At 36.1% G+C, this 15,817-nt stretch overlaps 1 protein-coding gene across 1 annotated transcript in view; it reads right to left on the bottom strand.

Moving 5' to 3' along the window:
* Nucleotides 1-15,817, bottom strand: part of ACER3 (alkaline ceramidase 3) — a 187,877-nt gene that overhangs the window by 86,890 nt on the left and 85,170 nt on the right. Inside the window, exon 3 of the mRNA XM_061202830.1 lies at nt 2,407-2,459. Within this exon, the coding sequence (XP_061058813.1) occupies nt 2,407-2,459 (53 nt within the window). The remainder of the gene's footprint in view (nt 1-2,406; nt 2,460-15,817) is intronic.

A 15,817-nucleotide genomic window follows, 5' to 3' on the forward strand; every position in this document is an offset into this window, starting at 1 on the left:
ATGCCAGTTGTTTTGTAGAATGTCACTCAATTTGATTTTGCCTGATGGTTCCATATGACTAGATTCAGATTATGCATCTTCGGCAAGAATATCAGAGAGGTGATGCTATGTTTTTGCCACTGCATCCTCCGGTGGCATACAATTTTGATTTGTCCCATTATGAAGATACTCATTCTGATTGCTTGATTAAGGTGTTGTCTGCTAGTCTCCTCCACTGTAAAGTTACCCTTTTTCCTTTTATAATTATTTTGTAATAATGTACTTTGAAACAATGTAAATTCAACATCAAACTTTTAATCTATTCATTTATTCATAATCACTTACTGTTTCATTTATTATATCATGTATTATTTTAGTATGGACTCATGATTTCCCATTTTATTCAGTGGGTTGTGTCTTCAATGGATTTAATAACTGTTATGATCTGTTACTATCATTGCTTATTTTGATGCTCAAATTGTCTCAAATTTGAGAGAAGCCCTTCAAGTTGGCTTCAGTATCCTTTTGACATCTTCCCATCATTCTTTTATCATTTCCATTCCTTCTGGCACAAAAAGATGTTTCAGGCTCATACTGTCCTTTTTTTCTGCCCCAACCCTCAGAATCCAGCCAGATTCCTTTTAATGGCAAACGATCTGGATGATAGGTATGCTCTTTGGTATTGGGGTTCCCGGCTCCTAAGTCCTCTCATGGACAGAGTCAGAGAATAGAATGGATGTGTGTATGTGTGTGTAAAGAAATCTGCATGCGTGTGTGTGTGTGTGTGTGTGTGTGTGTGTATGTGGTGTGTGTATATCATTTATAAACTGTGAATGATTTTGGTCAAATCAACTAGCCTCTTTCAGTTCTAGTACTAGAATTTATAAAACATGAGTAATAACTATCTAAGATAGTATATATGGAAGCATTTGATGATTGCTAAAGCTGGACAAATTCTAGTTATTTTTTAGTATGATAAAATACAAAGCCTTATTTTCAGGGTTATTATTTAGCTGTTGCTCACTGGTATCACCATTCTGATTGCTGGTATTCTTGCCATACAGTTAAAAATTTTTGAATATCATTCCTGTCATTTCTTCAAACACATTTTAAGTTCTAGCTTTATCACTGTTATCAGATACACCACCATTGTAATGACTCCCTGCTTCTGTTTATGTCATAGTGCAAGTGCAGTATGTCATTTCACCTTTCGCTACCTAAAAAGTTTCAACTAAATTCTTTCAGATTCTGTTTAAATGTCTTTAACGATTATAGATTCTTCTAAGCTCCACTGTGTTGACATAGCGTATTTGTACTTCTTTAAAAATAATTTCCATATTATATCACTGTTTATAAGTCTTCTTTCCCAGCCAGAGAGTGTGAGAAATGTGTTCTATGCTCGATTAAGTCAGACCAGTGTCTTATTCATTTGTGTATTCTCCATGTCAAGCATGGCATGCACAGGAAACATGACACCTTATTATAAATACGTGTAGAATATTAAAATCAATTCTAAGAATTAATTTTTACATTTTAATATAGCTGTAATTAATAATTCATAGACTACTGTATAAACAGATCCTTCCAGAATAGCACTATCCAACACAGTAGGCACTAGCCTTATGTGGCTATTGAGCACTTGAAATAAACCTAATCTTAATTGAGATACACTGCAAGTGTGAAACATACACCCAGTTTCAGGCTGTGAAACATTTCATTAATAAATTTTTACACTGATTACATGTTGAAGTAACACTTTGGATATACTGGGTTAAATAAAATATATTATTAAAATTAATTTCACCTATTTCTTCTTAATGTGGCTTTTTAAGATGTGGTTACTGGAGATTTTTAATTATATATGTAGTTCACATTATATTTCTACTGGACAGTGCTATTCTAGAAGTTTCTGGGCTAGTGATGGGGAACAAAGAGGTTAAAAGATTGAGGACTAGCTATATGGCCCCCTTAGAGCAAGGACAGTAAATAAAAATTCTTGCATAGCTCTAAAACCTTGCTATTAGAGGGACCAGACCATTCAAGTGGATGCCACAAGAGAGACATAAGGGAATATAGGCAGCCAAGAATAAGAATACATTACTTTGGTGAACTGATTTTATCTTCTTAAGATGTCTCCATGAGACTCTACTTTCTAATCCTGCTCTAAAATCGTACCTGCCTGCACAGAGGTGGTCAAAAACCCATTCTGCTCTCACTTGTTTTCTCTATGGACAACTTATTTGCTTTCCTCTTCACTTACTCAACCTGGATCCTTTGGCCTGAAGTAAAAAACTCCAGGGATTACGAATTCCATCTTTTTTTCTTCTTGCCTCAATATCATCCTCTAGTAATGTGCTCTTTCCTCAAATTTGAAGTGTCTCTGGATTAAGAGAAATAAGCATTTAAGTCAATTTTGTCATTACTGACCTGCATTTCATATTTCAGAGTCATGTGGAAGCACCAGGATCCCATTCCTACCACTGAAATTAAAACAAACAAATAAAAAAAAAACAATTAGCATGAAATTCTTTGGGGGTGGCCAGAGTGACTTGAGAAGACAGTAAAACATTTCAAAGCACTGAGTTTTAGAACAAATTTATGAAATCTTGTGGCAGGATATAGGAGACCCTGCTTAAGCTCTATCTATAATTGATGAAATTTTGGTACAGAAAAAAACAAGTACAAGTTCTCGTAAATTCCCTCCACTAAGTGATTTATTAGATTAATCAATATTCTCCATTTTTTGTATAAAATGTATTACAGATGCTCAGGGTAAGCTTTAATGATCATAGCTGGTTAGCTACTCTTCAGTACTTGCTTTGGATTAGCTAGTTCTCATCCAAATAGCTGAGGTGGATGCCTAATAAGAGCGAGTCACTTTTGTTTGTTCCTAAACTTGTTAATGCCACTGTATTTAGTTATCAGAAGTATGACTGCAAAAAGAGAGCTACTGTTTCTACGAAAACTGTTTAAAATGTTTAAAACAGACTCAGTAAAATTGAGTTGCTAATAAAAATTGCTGTTGTATTAGCTGTGGATAAGATATCTGTTATAGATTGGGAAAAACAGTAAAAATCTAAAGATTCTGTATTCATGTCTCAAAGTTCTTTCCAAGTGCCTCCATTTTAAATAAACTGTTTTCATTTTAGGGTTTAAAATTTTTTGTTTGTTTTTCAATGCAAGAAAGACTAAGAAGAACTATAATTAGGGTCCCATATTCAAAGGCCACGCCCTACATCAAATCATTGTCAAAGATTATACAACTATATGTTAATTAAAATAAAACTTGAAGGTGGGTATACATTTTTTTCAATATAATTATAGCTTTGACTCTTTAAAAATTAACGGACTAAATATCACTCCCTATCACATCTGATACCACAGCTTCTACTATGATTAAGTTTAGTTCAACAAGCCTTTACTGAATACCTCCTATTTGCCAAATTCAACTGCAGATGCTGAGGTACAAAGATAAGATCCAGTCATTGGCCTTAATGAAGTTTATAAGCTAATGGAGGAGACAGGCAGATAAATAGAAGATGCCAGTATGTGGAGATATGATAAAAAAAAAAAAGATATGCATAGAGTACCATAGGAGCACAGAAGAGGGGACTTATGAAAGAAGTCAGAGAAAGCAAAAATGACGTCAGAGGAGTTAGCCTCAAGTATGTAAGAGTCAGCCCAACAAACATGGTAAATGTGGATGTTACCAAATCATTTGTATGAAGCCACTTGAGAAAAATTTCAAACTCTTTGTTACTCTTGCTTTTTAAAAAAAATCATTATAGACATTATCACATTATTTACTGCTCAAAATGAGATGAGAGAAGTAAAGAGTTATTGCACTCATCTTACTAAAGAAATGAGGAAGTGGATGGTTGCTGTCTTTTTTCCAAAGGAGAAATTAGAAGGTGCAAAGGAGAATAAATTAATGGAAGGAGGGGGAAAAAAAAAACCCTGTGAGTTATTTAAAGTCACATAATATACTATAAAGTAAAAAAATTAAAATGAGGTGGATGACTATTCATCCTGAAAGGTAGACTGGTCACTAAATCATGTCTCACTCAAGAACTGTTTTTATCCAAACCTTTCCAAATGTCCTCTTGTTACTGTTTATTATATCGCATTAAAAGTCTGATTTTTAAAAAATCTCTACAGTTTATTTCCTTTCAACACTCCATTTAGAATGCAAAGAAATGTAATAGAAGAACATCACCTTTCTCCATGCAGTATTTTATATTTTGCCATTTTAAAGAAAACTACCAATTTTTGCTAAAATTTATTAGGCTTTACTGATGTAATTCACATACTATAGAGTTAAAGTACACAATTCAATTGTTTCTAATATTTTCACAGAGCTGTGCAACCGTTATCATTATTAGAACATTTTCATCACCCCAAAGAGAAACCCCAGGCCTATTAGCAGTCACCCCTATTTCTCCTCAAACCTCCTCCCTCCTCAGCCCTAGACAAGCATTAATCTATTTTCTGTCCCTAAAGATTTGTCTGCTCTGGACTTTTCATATAAGTGGAATCATACAATATGCAGTCTTTTCTGTCTGGTTTCTTTCATTTAGCATATTTTCAAGGTTCATTCATATTACAGCATGTATCAATAATACCTTCCTTTTATGGATGAATAACATTTCATTGTATGAACACGCTACATTTTATTTATCTATTCACCAGTTGATGGACATTGCTAAGGACTGCATATTTGTGTCCCCTCCAGATTCACATGTTGAAGCCCTAACCCCCAATGTGACAGCAGTTGGGCATAGTGCCTTTGAGAAATAAATAGGTTTAGATGAGGTCAAGAGAGTAGGGCCCCCATGATGGGATTAGGGTCCTTATAAGAAGAAGAGACAGGACTTCACTCTCTCTCCCCAACTGCATGCAATAAGGATAGGCCACATGAGGACACAGGGAGAAGGTGGCCCTCTGCAAGCCAAGAAGAGGGCTCTCACCAGGAATGGAATTAGTCAGCACCTTAATCTTGGACTTCCTAATCTCCAGAACTGTGAGAAATAAAGTCTATTGTTCAAGTCTATGGTATTTTGTTATGGCAGTTTGAGCTAAGAGACATTTAGGCTTTTTCTACATTTTGGCTATTATTAATAATGCTGCTGTGAGAATTCATGTATAAGTTTTTGTACAGACGTATGTTTTCATTTCTCTTGGGTATATATTGAGGATGGAATTTCTGGGTCATATGGAAACTCTATGTTTAGCATTCTGAAGAACCGTGAAAGTGTTTTTCAAAGTGGCTGCACTATTTTATACTCCCATTAGCAATATATGAATTTCTCCACATCCTCCTTATACTAGTTGTTGGTTGTCTTTCTGATTATAGCCATCCTAATGGATTGAAGTGGTATTGTGGTTTTGATTGGCATTACCCTAGTGATTACCCCATTCCCTTTTTTTTTTTCTTATTAAATGTTCCACATTTCAGATTTGTCTCACAATCTGTGTGTGTGTCTGTGTTTAATGGACTTTATTTTTTAGAGCAGTTTTAGATTCATAGCAAAATTGAGCAGACGGTACAAAGATTTTCCATATAACCGCCACTCCCACACACACATAGTCTCCCCCACTATCAACATGCCTCACCACAGTGGTACATTTCTTATTACAACTGATGAACTCATATTGACACATCATTATCACTCAAAGTCCATATTTCATATTACAGTTCACTCTTGAGTATAGATAAATTTATAATGACATGTATCCACCATTATAATATCATACAGAATAGTTTCATTGTCCTGAAAATCCTATGTGCCCTGTCATTTCAACTCTCCCTCTCCCCTAACCCCTAGTAACCACTGATCTTTATAGTTTTGTCTTTTCCAGAATGTCATACAGTTGGAATCATACAGTATGTAGCCTTTTCAGACTGGCTTCTTTCACTTAATAATATACATTTATGGTTCCTCCATGTCTTTCCATGGCTTTATAGCACACTTCTTCCTAGTGCTGAATAATATTCCATTGTCTGGAGGTACCACAGTTTATTTATCCATTCACCTGCTGAAGGGCATATTAGTTGCTTCCAAGTTACGGCATTATGAATAAACCTGCTATCCGTGTGCAGGTTTCTGTGTAGGCAACAGTTTTCATCTCTATCAGGAAAATGTCAAGGAACGTGATTGTTGGATTGTATGGTGAGAGTATGTTTTAAAAGAAACTGCCAAACTGTTTCAAAGTGGCTGTGCCATTCTTCATTCCCACCAGCAATGAATGAGAGTTCCTGTTGCTCCACAACCTCATTCCCTTTTCAACAAATATTTACTGGGCTCTTGACAATGTTTGAAGCATTTCCACTGGGATAAAGGAGTGAACAAGAGAGATATGTTTCCTGTCTTAAGAACTTTTAGCAAGCCACTAAAAATATGAGAGGGGCCATTTCAAAGCTATGCAAAGGGGTTACTACCTTGTCTAGGGAGTCAGAAGAGGGCTATCAGGGGAAGTAACGCATAAGCTAGGACTTGAAAATAAACTGAGTTAACCAGGTGAAAAGAATTTTTTTTAATGAGATCATCCTACATAGAAGGATCATCTAACACAGAGGCAAGGTAGTGCATTCAAAGAAGTAAAGGAGCTTGGCTTAGACCATGAACACTTGCATCCAGTGAGAAGACTGGCATGATTTGTAGGCAGTAGACTGAGAAGAGCCTTTAAAGTCATGTTACGATTTGGACTTTATCCTAAACACAAAGTAAGTTGTTGAAAAACTACATACACATACACAAACACATAAATACACACACACACACATATAGAGAGATTAACAGGACTGATTTTACATTTAAAAAAATATCACTCTGGCTACAAGGCAGGAAAATGTCAACAGGAGTAGTCTCCTAACTCTGATAGCAAAAAAGTTTTTTAGGAACTCCATATATGTATATTTATTTATAAATTGTATACATACTGCTGTGTTAAGATACTACATATATTTTTTAATACATAAAATAGAAATTTAAAAAAATGATATAAATATATACAAACAAAAGTTACAAAGTTTTCTTCCTGCACCCCAACGGATCATTTTTCTCACCACCTGGGGAATGAGCATCCTACTTGGTAACTGCTAGTTTTAATGATGAAAACTAAACTCCTTGCAGGGCACACATGGAGCTTCATAATCTGGCTCCACTCATTTCTTTTTACTGAACTTGTAATTAAGTTACACCTGACTGCTTACCTGTCTCTTACCTCACACTATCATATTCTAGTCTGTTCTGCTTTTGTTCAGAGCCTACCCTGTCTTTTCAGCCTGGAATACTTATCCCCTTCATTATCCAATCCTGCCTCTACCTATGTCTCTGCTTATTGGAATCTTATGTAACTTCTAGATCCAATTTATTTTTGATCTTCATTCGTTTCAGCTTTTTTCTTTTCAAACAATTTCAAACTTCAGAAATGTTGAAAGAATAGTATAATGAACTCCTGTATATGTTCTATTCAGATTCACCAATTTTAATATTTTGATAGATATATAAACTATTATTTTTCTGAACCATTTGAGTAAGTTGGGTACGTCATGTCCCTTTACCCCTTAATACTTCAGTGTGTATCCCAGATCCATTTTAAATGTCACCTCCTAAGTTAAATCTTCCTCTGCTTCCTCCCCACATAAGTCAACCATACAAGGCATCTAAGAAATAATGTTTGGCTAGGCCTGTAGTTACAGTTTTTGAAAAACACTATTTTGCCTCGAGATCTTTGTAAATGCTAGGCCCTCGTCCCAGAAACTCCTGATTCAGTGGGTGCCCTGGTACCTGTATTTTAAAGGCCTGCCAATGATTCTGTTGAACTCAAAAGCCAAAGATCACTGTTAAGTTCTAAGATTCATAAGGCATGGTCCAAGTCTCTACAGTTCACTAAAGAATCTCCAGAACCTAGCACAGAACCAGGCATATAGAGAACACTTATTAAGTATTTGGTGACTGGCTGATATTTTTTTTTCTTCCTTCTCGATGATCCAGCATTTCACTTTAAAGTAAGAGTATGTGTATGTGTAGTAGAGGGAAGTGAGGAATGAACTGAGAAAATGTAATAGAAGAAATAAATGAGTTCCAAAGAGGAAGAAGTGTTATTTGGGTGGAATGTGGACAACAAGAACAGAAAGGCTTGCCTGGAAAGGTGACATTGGAGCTAGAGAGATTCACAGGCAGAGACAGTGAGGGAGAACGTATAAACACAGAACATACACACAGTCTGAGTCTAAATATTTAGCTAAAATAACACTCTGGTTCTGTTCTCATTGTTATCAGTTAGTGTTCCACGTTGCCACCACCTCAGGACCAGGGTGCTCCTTCCCTCCTTCCCTGTGGCAGCGTGCCTCTTCCGTGCAAAGGCCAATCAGGCTCTTGTGCTCTAGGATATCACCTGGTCTCTAAGATCTTCACGTTATTTATCACCTTTCTCTCCTGTATCAGCCATCTCCACCTCTCTAATGGACTGTTCACACAGTCTCTAATATCTCCTGTCCCATTTACCTGCACCTCTTCACTTTCCTGAGTTTTCAAAAGAACTACCTCCACTTCCTCACCTCTCTTCCGCATCCCCTCCTCAATTCTATTCACACCACTGAAACAGCCCTTCTCTCTCTTCATCCTCCTCCGTCTCTTAATAGCACTTAATAAGTGAAACACATCCTCTCTAGTTTTCTGTCACACCGTATTCTCCTGGTTTTCCTATCTTGGTGTTGCTTCCTCAAAGGTTCCTTTGTTGGCTCCTTCTATCCTTAAAGTGTAAATCAGGGGCTGTAAATTCAAATGCCCAGAGAGGCATTTGACTAAAACAGGCTAAGTAAAAGAAAAATAAGGAACAGTGTAGAGACTGTGGTCAACTGGGCAGACCATACTAAAGAGCATAGCTTAGGCTGATTGTTACTGCATAGAAATACAGGCTCAATGATGTTCCACCTTCTAATTATTCAAGAGAAGGCAAAGATCCGAATTTTTACGGGAACTCTCAATTTTCAAATGTGAGAAACCAGTTTAAAGCATTTTGAAATTTTAAATATGGCAATTAAAACATGTCTGGATGCCAGATTCTGCCTTGGTTGATGAACTTGTGGTATTTATGTTCATCTTTGGGCCCTCTTCTCTCTCTCTATTCATCCTCTTGGTGATCTCATCAGTTCCCATGGTTTTAAATACCAATTATAACAATGATGCCTACACCTCACCTCTGAATTCCAATGTCACATATTTAAATGCCTACTTGATTCTTCATTGAATGTCTTACAGGCATTTCAAACATAATCAAAACAGAATGCCAGCTTTTCTCTCTACACAGCTGCTCAAACTAGAAACCTGAAAATAAACTTTGAAAATCTTTCCTTTTTTTCAACCCCCACTTTTAATGCATTAATGAGTCCTATAGGCACTAACTCCAAAATACATCCTGAGTCATCCACTTTTCTCCAGTCTCCACTGGTGCTATCCTAGTCTAAGCCACTATCATCTCTCACTTGGACCACTGCAGTAGCCTCTGTTGACTGGTTTTCCAGCTTGCACTCTTACTGTCCACAAATCCATTCTCCACCGAGTAGCCAGGGAGATATTTTTAAAACACATATAGGATCATGTCACTCTCCTGCTAAAACCCTCCACTGGCTTTTAGAATAACATCCATACTCTTTACTCTGGCCTATGTTAAGACCTTATGTGATCTGGTCCCTGCCTAAATCTCTCCAACCTCATATTCTGCTACTTTCCCCCTTAACTACTAAAGAATATTAGGGGAAAATCAAAAAGTAAACAGATAATACACTATGGTGTAGTAAGTGCTGTGATAAAGGTATGCATCTTATTCAGTGGGTCATCTAATTCTATCAAGAGGCTGAGGAAGGTTTAACGGAAGGCTTTCTAGAGGAAATGACACTTAACTGAGTCCTGAATGACAGACATGCCAAGTTCACCACACAAAAGAGGTTAAAGGAAGAGATAGAAAAATATATATGGTACTAAAAACAGCAAATAGTTTTATATAGCTAAAGTGTAAGCTACATGTGTGAGAGTTGTGGAAAATGAGGCTAGTAAGGCAGAGGGTCCAGATTAGGACCAACCTGCCAAGGAATATATCAACAGATTTTCAAATGGGTTATCTCATTCAAAGAGAAAATGGTTGAATCAAAAGAGGCATCCCTGCCTGGAGAATACTGGTAAAATTTAGCACAGTAAGCCAGTTTTCACCAGTGACACACTACAATTTATCAACAGGTACATATTTTCTAAAATATTATCCAAATTGGCACAAATAAGAAATTCAAGAATAGGAAAGTTGAGTAATTTAGGCCAAAGAAACAAATGCTAAATGTGTGAAAGCATAACAACACTCAACTGATCCCTGAATTATACAAATTAGAAATTCTAGAGATACTTAAAGGGATCTAAGCATTTTCCTTTACTTCTTTTGCAATTTAATTGATTCAATCACATGGAGAATGAAACATTTAATTAATATAAGGGTGACTCAGCCAACATTTCATCACAGTGTCTCCCTTAAAAAGTCTGAGACATCAAAGTGAAAATAAAATTCACATTTTTAGGAATTATCCAGAGCATTCCAAAAAACAAGTAACAGGGACAAACAAATTTGCCTACATGGTTGTGGCTATACGCAGTGAAAACTGAGGCAGTCAAAATAGTAATGGAACCGGAATAAAGAGGTCAAATGTACCATTTGAATCTTCTAACTAGATGTTCATATTCACAGCATTTTACCACAATTTTAAGAGTCTCTCAAGCATATAAATAGAATTTCACCAAGTTGGAACCTCTTGATTCAAATATTTTGGCATGCTACCAAACTTTCTCAAGGTTACAACAGAATACACATGTGTTCTGATACACATTTATTTTGATCCATTTGACTGACCACACTGGGGAAAGAGTGTACAAGGGCTTTGGAATCAGACCTAAACTAGCATCCCAAATCTGTTACTTATTACTTATCAACTTTGGCAAGTTGCTTAAATCTTAAATGAGACTTGTACCAGAATTCTAATTTAAAGAACTGCAAGATAATAAATTTATCCTTTTTTTGGTACTTTGTTACAGTAGCAGTAGAAAACTAATACAATTACTAACAGATGGCTAGTTTATTAGTTACTAAACTGGTATCTGAAGTGCCTCTTAAAACTCTTGCCTAAGAAATTTGGCTCATCTGAATATTCTGAAGTAAAGTAAAAACTCAAGCTACAGACTAGGAGGAAATATTCACATACATATAATATCTAACAAAAGGCTCACATATAGAAAATGTGATACAAAAATCAGACAGAAAGAAGACAGCCCAATTTTTAAATGGGCAGATGATTTGTAGAGGCACATCACAAAAGATGATACCCAAAGGGTCAATAACAAGTGCTCAGCATCATTATTCATTGGGAAATACAAATTTAAACCTCAGTGAGACGTCACCACATAGCAACCCAGAATGACTAAAATTAAAAAGATAGACAAGTATAGGACTTCCCTGGTGGCGCAGTGGTTAAGAATCCACCTGCCAATGCAGGGGACATGGGTTTGAGCCCCGGTCTGGGAAGATCCCACATGCCGCGGAGCAACTAAGCCTGTGTGCCACAACTACTGAGCCTGCGCTCTAGAGCCTGCGAGCCACAACTACTGAAGCCCGCGCGCCTAGAACCAGTGCTATGCAGCGGGAACCTACCGCAATGAGAGGCCTGTGCACCGCAATGAAGATTAGCCCCCACTTGCCGCAACTAGGAAAAGCCCGCGTGCAGCAACGAAGACCCAATGCAGCCAAATAAATAAATAAATACATTAAAAAAAAAATTGGAAAAAAAAAAGATAGACAAGTATAGATGACAATGTGGAATAACTGGAACTCTCAGATATTACTGGTGGGAGTGTAAATGGTCCAAACATTTTAGAAAATTGTTTGGCAGTTTCTAATAAATTTAAACACAGACTACCCTATGATCTAGCAATTCTACTTCTAGACATACAGCCCTAAAGAAATGAGCGCAACTGTCCATCAAAAGACATATACAAGAATATCCATAGAATCTTTATTCATAAAAGTCTCAACTGAAAACCCAAATGCCCATTAACAGAAAAGTGGGCAAATGAATTATATTCACACAATGGAATATTATATATCAATAAAAAAGAATGAACTACTGATAGAAACAACATAGATGAATGTCAAAAACATTACATCGAGTGAAAGAAGCCAGATGCCAGAGTACACACTATATGGTTCCATCTATATAAAGTTCAAGAATATGCAAATTAATATATGGGCACGGAAGTCAGAATATCGGTTATCATTTTGGGGCTGTGTTGACTGAGAAGGGCACAAGGGAACTTCCTGGGATGACTGAAAATTTCTGTATCTTGATCTGGGTGGTGATTACACAGGCAAAATCTCATTGAGCTGTATGTATACTTAAGATCTGTACATTTTACTCTCTACGGAATACACCTCAATTTAAAAAAGAAAGAATTTAGAGGGGGAAACTTTCACATGCAATGCTCCAAATACACTTTGCCTGTCAAAATATTCCCACCTTAAGTGATTTGCTTTAGTACTTTTCATACTGTTTCTGAAACAACTCTATCCAAGTCTTCAGGCAGGTTAAGTTAGTAACAAGCAAATGTTCCACAGGTAGAGGAAAAGTAAGAACACAAAATAACAACGATAGTAATGGATGAGACAGAATATGGTAATTGAAGGGAGAACCAAAATAATTCTGTTTAAGAATATCTATAGCCAAATGAGGGGAATGTTTGGACTGCCTAGGGAGGTTAGGGTATGTTAAAGAGAATGGAGCTAGAGCAATAATAATAACAGACATAATAGTAAGAGAAATGAGATGACATTATGATATTTTATACTTATTTTCTTAGAAAATAATTGTCATTCAATTATTGTCTTATTCTGGCTCCAGCCTAAAACACTGAAACATAAACCACAACTGAGGCCACAGGAAGCAGATGAAGAGCCCTTACAGCTCATGCTTTCTGGCTTAGGCTATATTCTACCTGGCTTTCTACCTTTCTACTTTTACTTTCTACCAGGCTATTTTCCTGGCCATTTCACTTCCTCACTTCCTGTTCACTGACTACACAGGCTACTTAGCTAACTGGTTCCTGCTTCTCTGGCTGAACCTATCCCTGGGTTTTGGCTTCTAGGTTGGGCATGTTTATTCAAAGTGTAGTCATATAAAACCACAATTGCATATGCACAAAGATTAGGAACTATTAACTAATAAAACAAAATACTGTTTCTGTTGGGTGATGGGATTATGGGTATTTTGCATTGTCTTCCAAATTTGTCTTCAATGTTACTATATTACTTTTTCCACTAACTAGAAAAAAAGACCATTGATGTTTCTGGCAATGTCTGGAAAACTGGGACTAAATAAAGGGGAATAAATAAGTTAGTAAACAAGTTATGAAATGATTTCTGAAGTTCCTTTCCACAGCATATTGATTTTATCTCTGTTTCATTGCTAAGTGTAATTGCTATAATCTAAAAGATTATTAGTCTAGTACGCAGTCCACTCACTTTCCCCTTGACAAATGGTATAATATTCTTAAGATCACTTCAGATGACTTTGATTCAGTATGGCAGTGACTACTGTAAGTATGATCACACTAATCTTAAGGCTACTCCATGCAAAGAATTTCCAGTGGTCCTTTCCATGGGGAAATGACTTTGTGATATTTCTATTTCAGCACTGAAGTCTATCTTCAACAGACTTTTTCTGCTCTACTTTATTAATGTTTTGACTATTTTACCACTCATTTTTTCTTGTTGCCAATTACCTACTCATTTAGATAACTGCATAACAAATACATTTGTACAACTACAAATAGATTTTGTTGTTTATATGCAAATCATCTCTCCTCAATGTAGTATAAGCTCTCTGGGGACAGACTTTGTCTTTTTATGCTGGCACATAGTATGTACTATGTGTACATAGTACTATGTGTATTATTTGTAAAGAAAAATGAACCTATTTCTATTTTAAAGGAATAAGATAAACAACAATTTGTGACTTTGGGAGTAAAGAGAAAAATTAAATTTCATGAAAAAACAAATCTCATGGAAAAGGCTTCTTTTGGTTTGTTCTATTTTAGACAATGCACAGTTGTAAATAACTGTCTTATGGCATAATGATTAAAAGCATATATATTTGGGTTCAAGGTATGGCTCTACCATTTACTCATTGTGTGATCTTGGTCAAGTTACTGCTCTTCTCAAATATTACCTTTATAAAATGAAGTTGAAGAGTTCCTCATAGATTGTAGAGAATTTTAAATGACATAATAATATAATTTAATATACTTCCCACAGAGCCTGGTATATAATAAATGCTCTATGAATGACAATTACTATTATCTCTCTAAACTCCACCAACATTAGCAGCAAATTTTATGACCTCATAAAAATGAATGACTAAGCCAATACCACATGAAGTTTGGAAAATGTTAAGAGTCCTAACATCAAATACTAATAGCAACTAGGCAGGCAGAATTTAGCGTCAAATAACTTGTCTTTACTTTTCAATTTATTCTCCTAGTTTTATTATGGGACAAGGAGTATTAAATTCACTTGAATTCTTTATCGTCCTTCTCTATATTTAAGCAGAAATAATTTTGCTGATTTTAAAAATGTTTACTTAAAACAAGTATTAGGTTCTTAATCCCCCCCCTTTTTTTTTTTAATCTTAGCTGCCCCAGGTCTTAGTAGCGGCACGTGGGATCTTCATCGCGGCATGCAGGATCTTTAATTGTGGCATGCAGACTTCTTAGCTGCGGCATGCAGACTCTTAGTTGGGCATGCGAACCCTCAGTCACGGCGTGCGCGCGGGATCTAGTTCCCCGACCAGGGATCGAACCTTGGCCCCCTGCATTGGGAGCGTGGAGTCTTACTCACTGAACCACCAGGGAAGCCCCCCCCCCACCTTTTAATAGCAAGTTTTACTAAGAGACCTATTAGAAAAATAATCAGAGAAGACATCTTTGATTCTTCTATTGATGTGTTATGAGCATCTCTTCCTTTCATAAAATGTGCATATTTGGGATAACAATAAACAAAGAGGAAGAGGAAAATATTAGACAGAGGGACTGGGTGGTTCCAAAACAGCTGTAACTGGGCAGGTGGACTAAACTGAAATCAGGTTTATTGGAAGAACTGGCAATTGCTCAAGGACATGGAATGGGAAAAAATATTTTAAAAGTAATGTTTGTAACTCTTAACTTCCCTAATTCTTCCTCACTGTACTTGGTACCTTTTCTTTATAACACTTACCACACTGTTAGTGCATACTTAATTATAAAATTATTTGATTAATTTCTGTTTCCCCTGCTAAACTCTAAGCTCCAATGAACAATGGTTTGAGAGCTAGACCTAGCACATAACTGATTCTCAGTAAAAATTTGTTGAATGAATTAAAAAACGACTAAATTCTTAGTAAATCTAGGCTCTAAGCCAGAACACAACGACCCTCATAAATTACTAACAATCTGTTCCTAATATACTTCTACACAATGTCAAAATTTCCAATTCTCTGCAAAATCTCACTCAACTCCAAAAAGTTCATATCAACTAAGTAGTTATCATAAATTTTTGGTCATAAAATTAAAATACTGAAAAATCTTATATGGTATTCAGTAAATGTCCTTGATTTGTTAACCGAATCTGTTTCCAGATAAAGTTTGTTCTCTGTGTGTGTGTGTGTGCATATGTGAATCTCTCTCATACACACACACACATACAAATTTTTTTTTTGGTGGGGAGACTTATCTCAGTGAAAAATTCAAACATGTACATGAAAAAGAAG

This window comes from Eubalaena glacialis, chromosome 10 (genome assembly GCF_028564815.1).
Source record: "Eubalaena glacialis isolate mEubGla1 chromosome 10, mEubGla1.1.hap2.+ XY, whole genome shotgun sequence".
Classification (NCBI taxonomy): domain Eukaryota; kingdom Metazoa; phylum Chordata; class Mammalia; order Artiodactyla; family Balaenidae; genus Eubalaena; species Eubalaena glacialis.